The 15,695-nt window shown below is 57.3% G+C and overlaps 1 protein-coding gene across 1 annotated transcript; it reads right to left on the bottom strand.

Annotated features, from left to right (window-relative positions):
* Positions 1 to 5,425: 5,425 nt before the first annotated feature.
* NES (nestin) lies at positions 5,426 to 14,276 on the bottom strand. The gene is made up of 5 exons (XM_036342646.1): positions 13,358 to 14,276; positions 12,089 to 12,213; positions 10,065 to 10,138; positions 6,793 to 9,821; positions 5,426 to 6,741 (listed from the first exon to the last, which is right to left on the bottom strand). Exons 1-5 carry the CDS (start codon positions 14,138 to 14,140, stop codon positions 5,953 to 5,955), a joined length of 4,800 nt encoding a protein of 1,599 aa, XP_036198539.1. The 5' UTR covers positions 14,141 to 14,276; the 3' UTR covers positions 5,426 to 5,952.
* Positions 14,277 to 15,695: the final 1,419 nt, after the last annotated feature.

Raw genomic sequence — 15,695 nt, 5'->3', positions numbered from 1 at the left:
CCCCTCAGCCTTTCATACGTGTCTAAAGTGAGGTCCCCCCCAGAGCCCCCTGGGGATGAAGGACAAGAGGGGGGTCAGAGGGTGTATTGGAATAAATGGAGGGGCAGGTCCAGCCTGGGTGGAAGTCAGGGCTTGGGCCTTGCAGAGGAGCCCGAGAGCCCGGTGACATGGGCCTGCCAAGGTCCTCAACCGCCAGGTCCCCAGCTTCCCCCCAGGCTGCTCTGACCCACCCACCCCCTCACCTTATTCCTTCCCACCTCCCCACCCTACACACTGCCCTGACCTCACTGGGGCCTTTGTCCCAGCCCTGAGGCCGTTGGTGGGCCTGCCCCTGTGCAGGGAGGAAAAGGGCCCCATTGTCCTGCCTGCCTGCCTACTGTGACACAGCAGCTCCCAAAGACTTCAAAGAATGCTCGCCTGTCAGACCCCTGAGGGGGAGGGATTTCCATGGGGGCTGCAGTCAGATCCCCCTCCTATTCCCCCGACTGGAGGTCCTCCCTGAGATCTAACTGCCACCTTGCTTCTCCAGCAATCTCCTCCCTCCTGGGAAGGAAGAACTAGAAGATTCAGGGCAGAGCAAGAGGAAGGGCTTGGGAAGGAGCAGAGGAAAAAAGGGGGAGAAGGAAGAGGGTGTGAGAAAATCCCCTGTGAGAGACTCGACTCTGCTTCGTCGCCTGTGGGTGGCTCGGTGGCCCTGAGTTTACTTCCTGGGGGTCCTTCCTTAGTCTCTAGGCAGCTTGTTAACGAGGGAAGGCTACTGACCACTTTGGACCGGACCACCTAAGGGCAGCGACCCACAGCCACTTGGCCCATGTTCTGTGGACTCCAACTGGCATCTAGGGACTCTTAGGAACACTGACAAGGGATGTCTCTTGGTGCCTCAGTTTCCCCATCAAGGTGTGTTGAAGCTCTGACATACAACTTCCTGACAAATGAGATGAGCAGAGAAGGAAGAGATCCAGGAGACACCAAGTGCTTCAGGAGTTGGGAGAGGCCAGAGAGGAGGGAGGAAAGTCGATGGAAGACAGAGGCGAGGGGATAGGGAAGGAGAGTGAGGCTCCAGGGAGGAGCGTTCTCCTTAGCAGGGAGGATGAGGTCCCAGGAGAGGGCCAAGCCAGCTGGGCATCACCTGACCGCTGAAGTCTCCCAGCCACCCTTCCGGGGACCCTGTGGCTCCGGCTTAGCAGCAGCTGAGCCCACAGCTGCTGGGACGTGGTGGTTCCTCGACAGTGGCCCCCTGGCTCCTGCCTCCGTTTATTTCTGGAGGCACAGCTGAGTCATGGGGGTGGGGAGGGTGAATGGGGCTGAAGGGAGGGGACTTTGAAGCTGGGAGAGGAGACTTAGGGGAAGAGGGCTGTAGGACTGGGACTCTGGGGCCTGAAGTCCACCCCTTTGGGGGCAAGAGGGATTGGTGCTATAGCATCCAGAACAGGTGTGAGGTGATAGGAGAGACACCCACATTGGAGAGCCTGGAATAATGGGCTTGGGGAGGAAGTGGGGAGCAGGAGGCAGAGTCCACTGCTCCTGAAATGTTGGCAAAGAGGCAAGCTCGACCTGGTGTTGGGGTGCTGGGTTAGAAAGAGGAGAGAGGGGCCAGTGTGTGTGGCTCAGTGGTTGAGGGTCGACCTATGAACCAGGAGGTCACAGTTCGATTCCCCGTCAGGGCACATGCCCGGATTGCGGGCTTGATCCCCAGTGTGGGGTGTGCAGCCAATCAGTGATTCTCTCTCATCATTGATGTTTCTCTCTCCCTCTCCCTTCCTCTCTGAAATCAATAAAAAAATATTTTAAAAAAAGAAAGAAAGAGGGGAGAGGGAATGGGGCCCCCAGGCTGAACGAAATCATGTGGGATCTCAGAATGCTCCTCTGCTCTCCACTGCAGCCTGTGGGCCCTCACCCGAGGCCTTCTGTCTCTCTTCTTGCCCCAGCCAGTCGTCCCTTCCCCATGGGGTGAGGAGACTCTCCCCCTACCTTTCTGAGGGGGCCTGTGGACTCAGGGACAGTCACCAGAAGCCTTTTCTTTTCCCACTGCTACCAAGACCCATCCTGCTGCAGGGCCCCTCCCATGGCACAGGGCACAGGAGCCCCTCCCCAGCCCAGAGCCCTCGTGGGTTTCCTGGGCGTGGGTGGCTTGGTCTACACCCCCTCCCCTCTCTCTGGGCAGCCTCAGAGGGCACATTCCAGCTGAAATTAAATCACATTCCTCCTTCCCTGCCTAGCAAGGATGGCATTGCTGGCAGCAGCTGTGACACCACAGGGTCAAGTGGCAGCAGCTGGTTCCCCAAAGAGGGGCTGGGAAGGGGGAGCGGAGGAACCAGGGCCTTTGGAAGCAACGAATGAGTCCGCTCTCAGGAGATCAGAGCAAGAGGGGCAGACCCTGCAGCAGAAGGGACAAAGGTGGGACCACAGGGTGTCAGAGCTGCCCATAGCTTCAGAGGGTGAGCCCATCATACAGATGGGAAAACCAGGGTCCCCAGCACTACCTTCCCAGAGGACCCTGGAAGGACACCCTCTCCCCCGCCCTGAACTGGGCTCCCACAGCAGACATGAAGGCTCAGGGGCCCTTTAAGAGGCCCCACTCTGAGCTCCTTGGCTGGAGCCCAAAGTCTCAGCCTTTGATTTCCTCTGAGACTCTGGCAGCCACAGGGACAACAGGGACAGCATCGGGCTGGGCTGAATGGAGAGCTCAGCCCTGACCTCACCCTCCATGGCCCTCAGCCTGCACAGCCTTATAAGGAAGTGCCCCAAACAAATGAGGAAGCCACCTGGGGGGGCCCACCCTGCCCCCATCCCGCCCCCACCCCACTCAGAGGCTATGTTTACCCAGAGGAGGCCCAGAATAACCTCCCACTTGTCCTGCTGGTGGGGGGAGGGTGCAGCCTCTTCATTCCCTCCTTGGAGGGGACCCCACCCTCCAAAGGGCTTCCTGTTGTCAGAGTTCATCAGCCACTCATTCTTTCATCAGTTCATTTATGCAACCCAAAGTCACTGAGCACCCCCGGGCCCCCAGGCACTGGGCTGGACAAAGACAGGGTCTCCCCAGGTGCCATAGTCCCCTGGTCCTCCTATTCTCTGGTCTCTCCTCCTGCCCCTGCCCAAGGGTCTCCTCTCGGACAGCCGGGAGTTCCCTGGGGGCTCTGTCTGGATGATCTGAAGCCAACAACCCTCCCATGCTTGTCTCCAGCTGGGTCCTCTCTCCTGAGCCTCACATGCCACCCTCCCCCAGAGCAGCCTCTCTTGGTGCTCACAATTTCCTGCTGGGTTCTTCAGCTCAGAGATGGGACCACTGTCTCCCAGCCGCCCAGGCTAACACCCTGAGAGCCTCCACTGCCATGTCCCCGTACCTCCCACAGCGGGTCACAAGTCCAGAAACTGCTGCCCTTCTGTGCCTCCTTTCCATCCCCCTGCCACCATCTCCCCTTCCCGGACTATTGCAGGAGCCTCCCCGAAGCACGCCTGCCCATTCCAGGCCATGCTCAGTCGTCAGAAGGTCTTATTTAAAATGCAAACCTGGCTCTGGCCAGTGTGGTTCAATGAGTTGGGCACTGTCCAGTTGCACATGCCCAGGTTGTGGGCTCGATCCCCGGTAGGGGGATCAATGTTTCACTTTCACGTCTATGTTCTTTCTCTCTCTCCCTCTCCCTTCCTCTCTGAAATCAATAAAAATATATTTAAAAAAAAAAAAGCCCTAACCAGTTTGGCTCAGTGGATAGAGCGTCGGCCTGCGGACTGAAGGGTCCCAGGTTCGATTCCGGTCAAGGGCATGTACCTTGGTTGCGGGCTCGATCCCCAATAGGGGGTGTGCAGGAGGCAGCTGATCGATGTTTCTCTCTCATTGATGTCTCTAACTCTCTATCCCTCTCCCTTCCTCTCTGTAAAAAATCAACAAAATACATTTAAAAAAAAAAAAGAAGAATCAGCTGGTTTGGGTAACTCTGTGGGGGACCAGGGACCCTGGTGTGTGGGACAGGATGTTCACCCAGGCACAGGGAAGGACTGCTCTTGGCTTGGCCTCTGTCCTTGGTCCCTTGCCCAGGCGGGGGTGCCCCAGGGCCTGGGGAGACCACGAACAGGGCTCCTGTGTCACATCAGAGGGTCAGGGAGTGGGTCTTACTCGCCTGGATGCCCATGTGCTGGCCTCCGGCCTGGCCGCCTGGCAGGGTCACACAGGCCTTGTTAGTGGTGAGTACAGGAAGGAGAGTGTAGGCTTGGGCTGCCAGAAGGGGAGACAGACTCTTGGACCCCAAGGGCAGGGTGGACGGTGAAATGGGGGCGTCAGTGCCCAAGACAGAGACTCCCAGATGGAGAAGGAGAAAACATGGGCAGAGAGACAGACAGTGGGATTCTATCAGGGGGCCTCCTGCCCACCCCTCCTTGGCCAGAGGACATGCGTGGGGGCCAGATTGGCTGAGCCTTCATCCTGTCATCTTTCCCAGGCCCTCGGCCTGTTCCCAAACTTGAGATTGTCTCCAAATATGGAGCATTTGTTTGGCAGCCCCTATCCCACCCCCACCAAGTGTATTTATTTAGAGGTGTCGCCAGATCTTCCTTCCCCACTGAGCTGAGCTGGGGAGGGCTTCTATTTGCATATCCTGATTTCAAGGCCTCAGGCCCCACCTCATCCAGGAACCTCTGGTCCCTCCCTGCCCTGCACAGGGACCCTGGAAAGGGGTGGGGTGGAGAGAAGCTATGGCTGTGCCCCTCACCCTTCGTCTACCCCAGTCATCAACACAGCCCCTAGCTCTGTGTCAGCCCTGCCACTTCAGTATCTCCCCCTCCTCACTTCCACACTTCGGGCTTGCCTGTTTCCTGCTTCAGCATGTGAGAAAAGAACTACTAAAGGTCAAAGCTGCATCCCTCCGGCTTCCCCTAGCCTTTCTCCTGCTTTTCCTGTACTGGGAGGTCCCCCCAAGTCACCCAGCCCAACGCCCCTCTTGTGTGGCTGAGTCTGAGATTCAGACAATAAAGCCCAACTAAAGCCGAACAGGCCTCCCCGTCCCTCACCCCCCTCTGACCCAGCCAGTCCATGCAGACATCACAGGCCAGACAGCTGTTTGGATTTGGGGGCAAAGGGGCTTATTATGCTGGCGGCACTGAGGGGCCGGAGGGGGGGGACAGGCAAGAGCGGGGGTGGCACAAGTCCTATTCCCTGTAATCAGCCCCGTGGCAGGATGATGACAGCCTGCATGCTCAGGCACTGAGATCACCTGGATTGGGACCCCCAGCCCTCCCCAGGGCCCTAGCACTGCTGCCTGCAGCCTTCGTCTGTCTGCACTGCCGCCCCATGAGGCCTCCAGGGCCTCCTCTCCTCAGGAAGAACCCCGTCCCAACACCAGCATCTCCCGATGCGTCCTGGTCTCCCCAGCTCCTGTGCTGGCCCTGACGACTCCCTGAATTGGGGAAGAAAGAGTCCAGGCTTGGTAGGTGGAAGCATTACTTTATTCAAGCAGGGAGGAGCGAGAGAGGGTCACACAGGGCAGGAATATGGGGGGGTCAAGACATAGGAGCACCCCCTTACTGACCAGACATCCCATGAGGGTACAGTGAGGAGGGACAGGGCTGGTGAACCCCCCCACACAAAGATCACCACAGCCACCTTCTTCTTGGCAGAGCCACCAGGCCCCAGGCCTTTTCCAGCCAAAAGGATGGGAAGGAAAGGGGGTGCAAGGAAAAGGGCCTAGTCCTACAGGGATTCAGTTGGCTTAAACCTCATGGGACAGTGCAGGAATGATGCCCACTCTGCAGGGTCTGAGGGGCTGGTTTTTATTCCTGGAGCCTCCATTTTCGGGACAGGTAGGTGCCCTTCCCACACCCCATTTCACCTTGGCCAGCCAGGCCTCTTGGGCAGAAACCACAGGTCGGGAGATCGTAAGTTAAGGCGCTGGCCCTGAGCAGGGAGGGGCTTGGGGACTTGTCCACACTCAGGTCCTAAGCACAGGAACAGCACTGTCTCTAATCCTCCCCCGAGTCATCAGGAGACAATGAGTCCCCATCTCCTTCCCTCTGAGTGAACGTTAGGAACTGGCCTGGGTCCAGATGAAGGGAAGCCCCTGCCCAAGGGGTCTTCAGGGCACTCCCCTCCTCCTCCTCCAAAGGGTTCCCTTGGTCCCCCTCAAGGGCCCCCAGTTTTCCCTGCCCTGCTCCTTCAGACTGCTGTACCCCATTCACCAAACCCCCATTCACATGCTCCAACTCATCCTTCAAGCTGGGGCCCTGGCCATTGACACCAGGGGCATCCTCTGTTCCGAGGGTGCCCAGAGGGCCTGGAACGTAGTCCTCCCTCTCCAAGGGGGCATCGTCAGACTCATCCTCTGAGCCAGAGGGCTCCGTGCTGTCTTGGGACTCGGTCTCCTGGGCAGTCATAGGCGGATCAGCGGCTGCACCCCTCAAGCCATCATCCCAGGGGATGCTGACATCCACAGTCTCAGACCCCAAGAGGTTCCCCCTCTGAGGGCCGCTCATGGCAGGAAGGCTATCAACAGAGGGCCCCCGCCCCCACTGCCCACGCCCTGGCTCCTTCTGCTCCTCTTCTTCCTCCTCCTCTCCCTCCTCCCCACTCTCTTCCTCATCTGCGAACCCATCAGACTCCCCATCCTGACCCCAGGTTGCAGGCTCCAGTAGCACCTGGGACACCTGGCCCAGAGGCTCCATCAATTCCCCAGGGTCCCCATGAAGGACAGAAGCCTCAGTCCCCACATTGTCCTCAAATTCCTCTGACAGGTCAGAGTCCTGGCCACATTCCTCATCTCCCCCTTCCTCCTCCCTCTCCTCTCCCCCTTCCTCCTTCTCCGCTTCCTCCCCTTCCTCCCCCTCCCCCTTCCCCTCCCCCTCCCCTTCCTCCTCCTCCTCCTCCTCCTCTTCCTCCTGGTGGGCCCCATGGCCCTCAGGGGTCAGGACAGCAAAATCACATCCCTCCTTTCTGGCCTCCCCTTGAGGGGAGGGCCTCTTCTCTGCAGCTACGTCCCACTCGGAAGAGGCAGGGGAGCCAAGATACAGGGCCAGGGGCGTGGAGTCAGGAAGGGTCTCCCCCAGCTCATCAGCCTCGCTCTCATCTCTGCTCTCTTCCTCCTCATCTTGGAGGCCCTCGGGGAGTCCCCCAGGACCCAACTCCTCCTTCTCAACCTCCACCTTTTCCAGGGCCTCAGCCCTGCCCTCCAGCCCCCAGCTAGCCTCCTGGTTCCCCTCTGCTAGGGGCTGGGGCCCAGGGGCAGCTTCAGGGATTGGGTTGAGCGACAAGGGCTCGGTGGGCCTGGGGCTGGAGGACCCTAGCCCTGGTTCTGCATCCTCCTCAGCTTCCTCTGACCCCAGGAGCCTGGGTTGAGGGGTATCACTTGCATCATGGCACAAGGTCTCAGCAGGGAGCACCTCGTCTTCTCCCGAGGGGACCTCAGGCTCCAACTCCTCCCCAGCCCCAGGAGACTCCAGAGTGTCTTTGCTCTTCCTGGGCAGTATGGAAAGCTCTGGCTCCAGAGCAGCTGCCTCCTCTAGGTCCTTTTCAGGCCCTTCCAAGTCCTGCACACTCTTTGCCTCCAAACTTTCTTCCCCCAGGAGCAGCTCTATCACCTCCTCTCTGGCCAGGTGGCCTGGGTCCTCCAACCCTACCATCTTCTGCTCCAGTCCCTGCTCAGCTCCTGCAGCAGACTCACCCACGGCTGCCTCCAACCCCAAGGTGACCTCTGGGGAAGCTCGGCCACCCCCTGGGGCCTTATCCTCATTTTCCAATACTGGCTCTATCACCTCTGACATTCCCCAGGGAGCATGGAGGCCTCGGGCCTCCACGTTCTCTGGCTCTTCAGGTTTCTGAAGGCCCCCAACTCCCTCCCCACTGGCGCCCTCAGCTGGAGCCCTCTGCTCTTTGGGCTCAGGGCTCCCTGGGTGCCCCTCACCTGTGCTCCAGGCTCCTCCCATGGCAGTCAACTGCACTTCTCCCTCCTCTGCAGATCCCTCCTTTCCAGAGAAGCCATCACATTCCCTCGGGTCCAGCTCTGCCTCATCCTCATCGTCCACGCCAGCCCTCCCAGAGGGCGTTTCCTGATCCAGTTCCTGGCCCCCCACCACCACATCTTCCCACCTCTGCTGATTTGCAGACAGCAGCAGCTCCTGCCCCTCCTCTTCCAGAGACCTCAGTGACACTGGATTCTCTCCCTTCTCCAAGTTCTCTTCCTCTTCCAGATACTCTTGACTTTCCTTGTCTACCTCTTCCAGAGATCTCAAATTTTCTAGGTTCCATTCTTCCAGAGATCTCAATGATTCTTGATTCTCCTTTTCTAGGGACTTCAATGACGCTTGGTTCTCTTCCACAGACCCTAGCGATTCTTGAATTTCCTTTTCTAGAGGTTTCATTGTCTCCTGATTCATTTCTTCCAGAGACCACAATGGCCCTTGAATTTCTGTAGACTTTAATATTTCTAGATTTTCTCCTGCAGACTTTAGCGGTTTTAGAGTCTCTGTTTCTGAACATCTTACTGCCTCTATACTCTCTTCTTTTAGGGACCTTAATAACTCTTGATTCTCTTCTTCAAAAGGTCTAAATATCCCCTGGCCTTTTCCAAGAGATTTCAGTGGCTCTGGTTTCACCTTTTCCAGAGGTCTCAATGTCATTTGGTCTTCTTCTCCTAGAGACTCCAGTGGCTGTTGAGTCTCTTTTTCTAGAGGTCTCGTTGTCTCTTGGTCCTCTTCTTCTAGAGACCTCAGTGGTTCCTGGTTCTCTTTTTCTAGAGATCTCAAGGACTCTTGATTTTCTTCTAGAAAACTCAGAGACTCAGGATTTTCTTTTTCTAGAGTTCTCAGTGTTTTCTGGTCCTCTTCTTCTAGAGACCTTGGTGGTTCTTGATTCTGTTTTTCTAGAGCTCTCAAGGACTCAAAGTTCTCCCCTTCTAGAGACTTCACTAATTCTTGATTTTCCTTCCCTGGATATAAAAATGTCTCTAGATTATCTTCAAGAGATCTCATTAGTTCTTGGTTCCCTTTTTCTAGAGATTGCAATGTCTGCGGGTCCTCTTTTTCTACAGGCTTAAGTAGTTCTAGAGTCTCTTTGTCTGGAGTTCTCGCTACCTCCATGTCCTTTTCCTCTAAAGACTTCAATAGCTCTTGATTCTCCTTCCCTAGAGGTCTCAGTGTCTCCGAACTCTGTGGTTCTTGACCCTCCTCTTCCAGAGACTTCAGAGTTTCCTTTTCCAAAGGACCCTGGGAGTCCTGGATTTCCTTCCTGTCCAGATCCCCCTCTTCTTGCTGTGTTTGCTGCTGCAGGCTGCTTACCACTTTGACCTCTATGGCTATTTCCTTCTCTGCCAGTTCCCACAGTTCCCCTTCACCATCCTTCTGAAACCTGCTGGACACTCTGGTCTCACTGGGTTCTCCATCTTTGGCCTCTAAACTGGGGTGGTCAGGGCTGAGGGGTGGGGCCAAGGAGGCATGATCCTCAGGGGACTGGCCTGGACTGGCCTTTAGCTGCTTGCCCCCAGGCTCCTCTGGTCCTGGCAGGATGCTGGCAGGGATGGCTACATTGGCTTCAGCCCCCATGGCCTGTGGAAACTGTTGCTGCCCAACCTCTGGCTGGAGCACAGAGAGAGGGGCATCCTGGGCTCTGATCTCTCCATCTGTTGCAGGGCAGGGAGCCTGAGCTGTGGGTGGGATAGGGGTGCTGGCCAAGGTGGGGGTACGAGCCTGGAGGGATTCCTGGCTCTTCAGAAAGGCTGGAACAGGTGTCTGAAGAGTATCAGGTAAGGGCAAGGAGAGGGGAGTAGGGCTGAGGACAGAGAGCAAAGGTCCCAGACGCTGGCCCTCTGGAGTACCAGGAAAATGAAGTTCCAGCTTGGGGTCTGGAAAGATGGAGGAAAAGAAACGGTGTCAGTATGTACTGGCAGGGGGATGGGGCCACAGAGCAGTTACCATTTCTGGCAAGAGTGCCCATGGGCCCTCTCCTTGCCTCCTACTGTATGGGTTGTTGGGAGCCAAGGAGTCAAGACTTAGACTGGTGCCTCTCAAGAAAGGAATTGCTCTGGGGTATGAAAAGCAAAAAAGGGCAGAGTTTTGAGGAGGGGGAACCTGGCCCCAACTCTTACCCTGGAAGCTGAAGGAAGTCTTGGACACACCGCCAGGTATCTGCAGTCGGGAGTTCTCAGCTTCTAGGAGGGTCCTGGGGAATGAGGGAGGGAAAACTGGGTCAGCCCTCTGTCCACAGGGCCGTAGGCAAACCAGCCAGAAAAAAAACACGAAAATAAAAACCAAAACCCTAATACTGCAGACTTCCTTTTCATTTTTACCACTATCACATGAAAGCCACAGGTGGGGATATACTTGGCTGTGTACATGAAATCACATATCCAGATATCACCCACCTGGTCACAGAGCATCACACACATATTTGGGACACACAGATGAGCTCACAGACACACAAGCAGATTCCCACACAGCAGACACAATGTACACACTCCCACATATAGCTTAGACTAGGCTCCCCCTCCCCACCCCAGGCTAATGACCTCATCCTCTGTGTGTGGTGCCCATTCTCATGCTAATTGATGCCATTGTCCACACCACCATCTGGAGGGTCTAAGGAGGGGCTTCCCAGGGGAAGTGGGAATTCTCAGGCTGTTCCCATGGGATAGGCTCCCTCCTCCTCCCCCAGGGCCCCAGGAGCTAGTCACAGAAAGAAATAAAAGAATTCATCTAAATCCTTTTCAGGCCTCAAAAACCCCGAGGTTAAGCCTTCCCCAGACCCTTTCCCTCAGTGATTTGATTGGGGTTAAGGCCCTCATCTTGGGATCTCTAAGTGCTCTGGGTCCCAAGCCTTTTAGGGCAACAGAGGTCTTTGTGTTCATGCCTTTGCCTCAATACCCCATGGGGACTGGGGAGGAGAGACCCATAGGAGGAGGGGGAAACAATCAATTCAACAGGTTATGCTGAACATCAACTCTCAGCTCTTCCTCATGATCTCTGAGGCTGGTTAGTATTGTCTGCAGTCTCACCTCCATCCTTCCCCAGGCAGCATCCTGCCCTCTGAGCTCACTCCATGGCTCCCTTCCTCATCCCTGGCTCCTCACTGAGCCCTGCTTCCTTTCTGGGCCCTGCTTCCCCTCCCCTCCAGAACCTGTCCTAGGACCCCTGCCTTTGTTTGTCTGTGGACTCTGGGGGCACTGTCTTCATAGCTTGTCTAACCCCAGTCCTCACAGTGGGCTTGGTATACGAAGCCCTTCATGGTAGCAAAGCCCCTTCCTCAGGCTCTGTCACTGAACCCTCAGCCAACCAGGTCAGTTTCCCGGAAGAGGCTGTGAGTTTACCCAAAGCCACACAGCCAGAGCAGCAGCACCTCCTCAGTCTCAGCCTTTCCTGGGCCAGGAAATGTGGCTAGCAGAAGGGCTGGGTAGGGCCAAGGGACTAGGATTTGAGAGTAGTCAGGCCCATGACATTCAGGATGGAAGGGGCCTTGGAGGTCACCCAGCCCATCTTCCATCTTCCAGACAAGGAGCCTCGCCAGTGCAAACCAGTGCCACCTACCCATACCTGCAGTTCCTCCTTTCTGAGGTTGCCCAAGGAACTTACCTCCTTGCGTGAGAATACACACTCAGACAGGGCTTTTCAGCCCCCTGGGGTAAGAGTCCGGATGCAGATGCCCCACAGGTGGCCAGCCCTCTCTCCTATTCAGCAATATCACCTCTCCTTGGGGGATTTCTTGGGCACAGGATACTTCTCTGGTCCTGAACCCATCGGGGATTAAGTGGGCTCAGGTGGGAAATATACTGGTGTGAAAGGGATCAGCCTAGACCAGTGATGGCGAACCTTTTGAGCTCGGCGTGTCAGCATTTTGAAAAACCCTAACTTAACTCTGGTGCCGTGTCACATATAGAAATTTTTTGATATTTGCAACCATAGTAAAACAAAGGCTTATATTTTTTATATTTATTTTATATATTTACATGCCACTTAACAAAGAAAAATCAACCAAAAAAATGAGTTTGCATGTCACCTCTGACACGCATGTCACAGGTTCGCCATCCCTGGCCTAGAGTCACAGAACCTGGTGGCTCTGGACCCCTTCAGCTGAGGCCCTTCTGCCTCATCTGGGTGGGTCGGGGTCAACCTGTACCTGTATGTGGCAACCTCCAGGCTGAGGGACATCTTGAGGCGTGCCAGCTGCTGCCGACCTTCCAGGACATGGGCAATCTGACTCTGTAGGTCCTTTTTCTCCTGCTCCAGGGCCTCCATGGCCAGCTGCAGAGCAAGCCGGAGGCAGTCAGTAAAGGGTGGGGTCCTGCCTGCTGATGAACCTGCATCCCCCTGGCTGCTGCAACAGCACCTTCTGCTCCTGGCTTCTCTGTTGAGCAGATTCCTGCCTCCCTATCCCACTCCCTGCCCAGAGAACCCCTCTGGAGACCCCAAGAGGAGCACAAGGGCCCCTCTCGGGCATGTTCTCTCTCTCTCTCTCTCTCTCTCTCTCTCTCTCTCTCTCTCTCTCTCTCTCTCTCCTCCCATGGGGCTCCTTCTCTGAGGATGCTGACTAAATGATTGCACATGCTGCTCAGAATTCAACTGCCACAGGAAGGGGGACATGAGGGAGGGGAGGAGATGGTTACAGAGCAGAGGAGAGGGCAGGGGGAGTAGAAGCAGCAGAAGGAAAAACGATTAATCAAGAAGCCTGGAGCCCGCAGCACTGGAAGCCAAAACTGCCTTAGTCCCAATCACTGTCTTTTGCTCCTCACACCCACCCCCTCCACTTCCCACATGTTCTGGAATCTGTCTCCTCTGAGAGGAGGGTTGGGGAGGTGGCCATGGTGAGACCTCTGTCCGCCCAGGAAGGGAGCTGTTTTCTCAGTTGCTGGTCACATCTGTGCGGTGTGAGGGGGAGCAGCTGTCCCAGGCTTCTGGAATGTGCTGAGGGAGTTAAGAAGCCATGACGTGGGACAAGGGCAGTTGGTCCCTCATGCAGGGCCCCTCACCCCCACCTGTCAGGGGGACGAGGGTGGTTAGGAACTTTGAAGATTCTGAGTAGCAGGACCATGAGGTTCGGCAGCACTGAGAAGGAAAGTCCTGGGCATCTTGCCAGTGACAACGGAGTCTAGGGAGGGGCCCAGAGGCCATCAGAGTGGGAAGGTGCTTACACCCGTCTTGGGCCTGTCTGCCCTTCCAGGCGGTCTGATTTGAGAGGCTCCGACCCCAACCATTTCCACCCTATTCTAGAGGGAGCTGTGAAAGTCTAGGGCCTCTGGCACCAGCTATGAGTTTTCTAAGAAGTGGTCCCTGAATGGGCAACCACCCCCCTTCCACCCCCACTTCCCACTCCCTTCCCCAGAAGGTCTCTGAGCCCCGTAGGGACTTTTCGGAGTCTTGTTTCGCCCCAGGTCCCCCACCTCCTCACCTGGAACTTCTCCGTGGCCCTCAGCTGCTCCTGCCAGCGGCCCTCCAACCTCTGCTCCAGGGCTGCCCTGCGCTCTTGGAGGCCGCCGCGCTCGGCCTGCAGCTGCTGCAGCTCTAGGTGCCCCTGGCGGGCGCCCTGCACCGCATGACCCAGCCTCTGGCGGGCCTCGCCCAGCGCCGTCTCCATGCGCTCCACGCGCTCCTGGTAGCCGCGCACGGCCCCGCGCCACGCCTCGCCCAGCAGGCGCGCGAGCTCCTCCACTTCGGGGCCGGGCGCCGGGGGCGCGCGCGGGGGACCGGGGCGGCACGGGGGCCCAGCGGCCGGCGCCGTCAGGCCCGCGCGCTCCTCCTCGTGCGCCGCGCGCAGGGCCTCCAGCTCGCGCTCCAGCTCGGCCGCCCGGCGGCTCAGCCAGGCCTGGGCGCCCTTCTCCGCCTCCACCGCGCGCCGGCTGCGGGCCACCTCGTCCGCCGCGCGCTCGCGGGCCAGCCGCTGCTGCCGGCACCGGCCCGCCACGCTCTCCGCCTCCTCCTCCAGGCTGTCGCGCGCCACCTCGGCCGCGTGCTTCTCCCGCCAGCGCTGGTCCACGAGGGCCCGCAGGGCGGCCAGCTCGTCGGCGGCGCGGGCCCGCCAGGAAGCGTCCCCGGACTGTGCCCGGAGACCGACGAGCTCCGCGCTCAGCAGCTCATACTGTTCCTCCAGCGCCTTGACCCGGGCCAGGTAGGCCTCCAGGCGACGGTTGAGCTCCCACATCTGAAAAGATTCCACCCCCAGGCAGCCCTCCATCCTGCACGTCTGACCCGCCAAAGAGGGAGAGGCGCTGGGCACCGGGAGAAGCCAGCGGCTCGCACAGCTTTTAGGATGAAAGGGAAAAGGAGGCCGACGGGGACAATGACAGGACGGGGCGAGGAGCGGCTGGAGCGACGGGGAGTCGGGAGTGGGAGCGAGGCTATTCATACTCCCGCCGGTCCGGCCGGGGCGGGGCGGGGCGGGGCCTGGGCCTTAACCCCTTCAGCTGGGAGGAGCCGCGGCATCCCCTGTCTGTCCCTGCGGCCTGGTGTGCCAGATGCAAAGTGGAACTTTTTTTTTAAGGAAAAGCCATGCCTGGAGAATCTGATCCCAGGGTGTGGCTTTCTGAGGGAGGAGGCAGAGGGGAAGGGTCATAACCCTGATGAAAGTCGATTATGCACAGAACTAGCCGTCCGGGGGGTGCCAGGGCATTCGGGGCCCGAAGAGGATTCCAGCCTCAGTTACTCAGCACACCCGAGAAAGGTGTCACTTCCTGAGCTCCTCTAAGACTCCGTTTCTTCGTCCATAAAGTGGGAGCAATGATGGAAAGCCCATGGTTGTTTTTTTTCTTTTTTTCTTTTTTTTTTGGTAATTGCAAATGCCCCACCCCACCCCACCCCACCCCAAAATACTAGAAGAAGGCAGAATTGCAAAGAGAAGTAAGAGAGACACTGCCTGGGGGAAAAGAACGGATGCGTTGTATTGGGAGAGTGAAATGGACACACACCCTATCGCCTCTGTGTCCATCCGAGAATGGAAAGGTCAGATGCAAGGGTACTTTCCCCATTACTCACCTCCATGCTTCCTCCTGCTCTTTCACAAAACCCGAGGTTCACGCACCCACCCCGCTTAGTCCGAGGCCCCCCCTAGTCTCAGGGAAGGGCGCCACGTCCTGGCCTAGGTGGCAGGGACTTTTGGGCAGAGGACGCCCCCTGGTGGCCTACAGGCCTGGCCAAGAAGAGGAGGCAGAAAGAAGCAGCGGCTCTTCCCTTGATCGCAACCAGCCCAGATTTATTGAGCCTTTGTGATGTGCCAAAGCGTGCTCTGACAACTTTACTTACATTGTCTGATTTAATCCTTCAAACATCCCTCTGATGGTTCTGCAGAGAGCTCACCGAGGGTGGGAGTAGTTGGGAAGGCCCTCTGAGGAGGGGTCCTCCTCCTGGGTAGGGGAGACTGTAGGACTTGGGATATGCAGAGTAAAGGAGCAGCAGGGCCAAGGAGGAGAGTCAGGGATAATGAAACGGGGGGATCTTAGGGAAGGAATTTCTGCTCATGTAAATCCAATTTAGATCTACACGTGTTAATCAGCACCTACTATGTGTCACATTCAGTCCCAGCCCTGGAGGAGCTGGGTGATGTGAGAGCAACAGTGATGGGTGCTCCTCTGTAATACTATCAATAACAAGGAAAGTATAGTAAGCCCGGCCGGCTTGGCTCAATGGTTGAGCATTGATCTATGAACCAGAGGGTCATAGTTCAATTCTTGGTCAGGGCACATGCCCGGGTTGCGGGCTTAATCCCCAGTGTGGGGCGTGCAGGAGGCAGTTGA

This window comes from Myotis myotis, unplaced genomic scaffold (assembly GCF_014108235.1).
Source record: "Myotis myotis isolate mMyoMyo1 unplaced genomic scaffold, mMyoMyo1.p scaffold_m19_p_18, whole genome shotgun sequence".
NCBI classification, from domain to species: domain Eukaryota; kingdom Metazoa; phylum Chordata; class Mammalia; order Chiroptera; family Vespertilionidae; genus Myotis; species Myotis myotis.
This window is presented reverse-complemented; position numbering and strand designations above follow the sequence as displayed.

Coding starts and splice junctions, on each gene's coding strand:
- NES (XM_036342646.1), bottom strand. CDS start 14,140: ATGGAGGGCTGCCTGGGGGTGGAATCTTTTCAGATGTGGGAGCTCAAC. Junction 12,214..13,357: donor GGGCCACGGAGAAGTTCCAG/GTGAGGAGGTGG, acceptor CTTGCTCTGCAG/CTGGCCATGGAGGCCCTGGA. Junction 9,822..10,064: donor GACTTCCTTCAGCTTCCAGG/GTAAGAGTTGGG, acceptor CCATCTTTCCAG/ACCCCAAGCTGGAACTTCAT.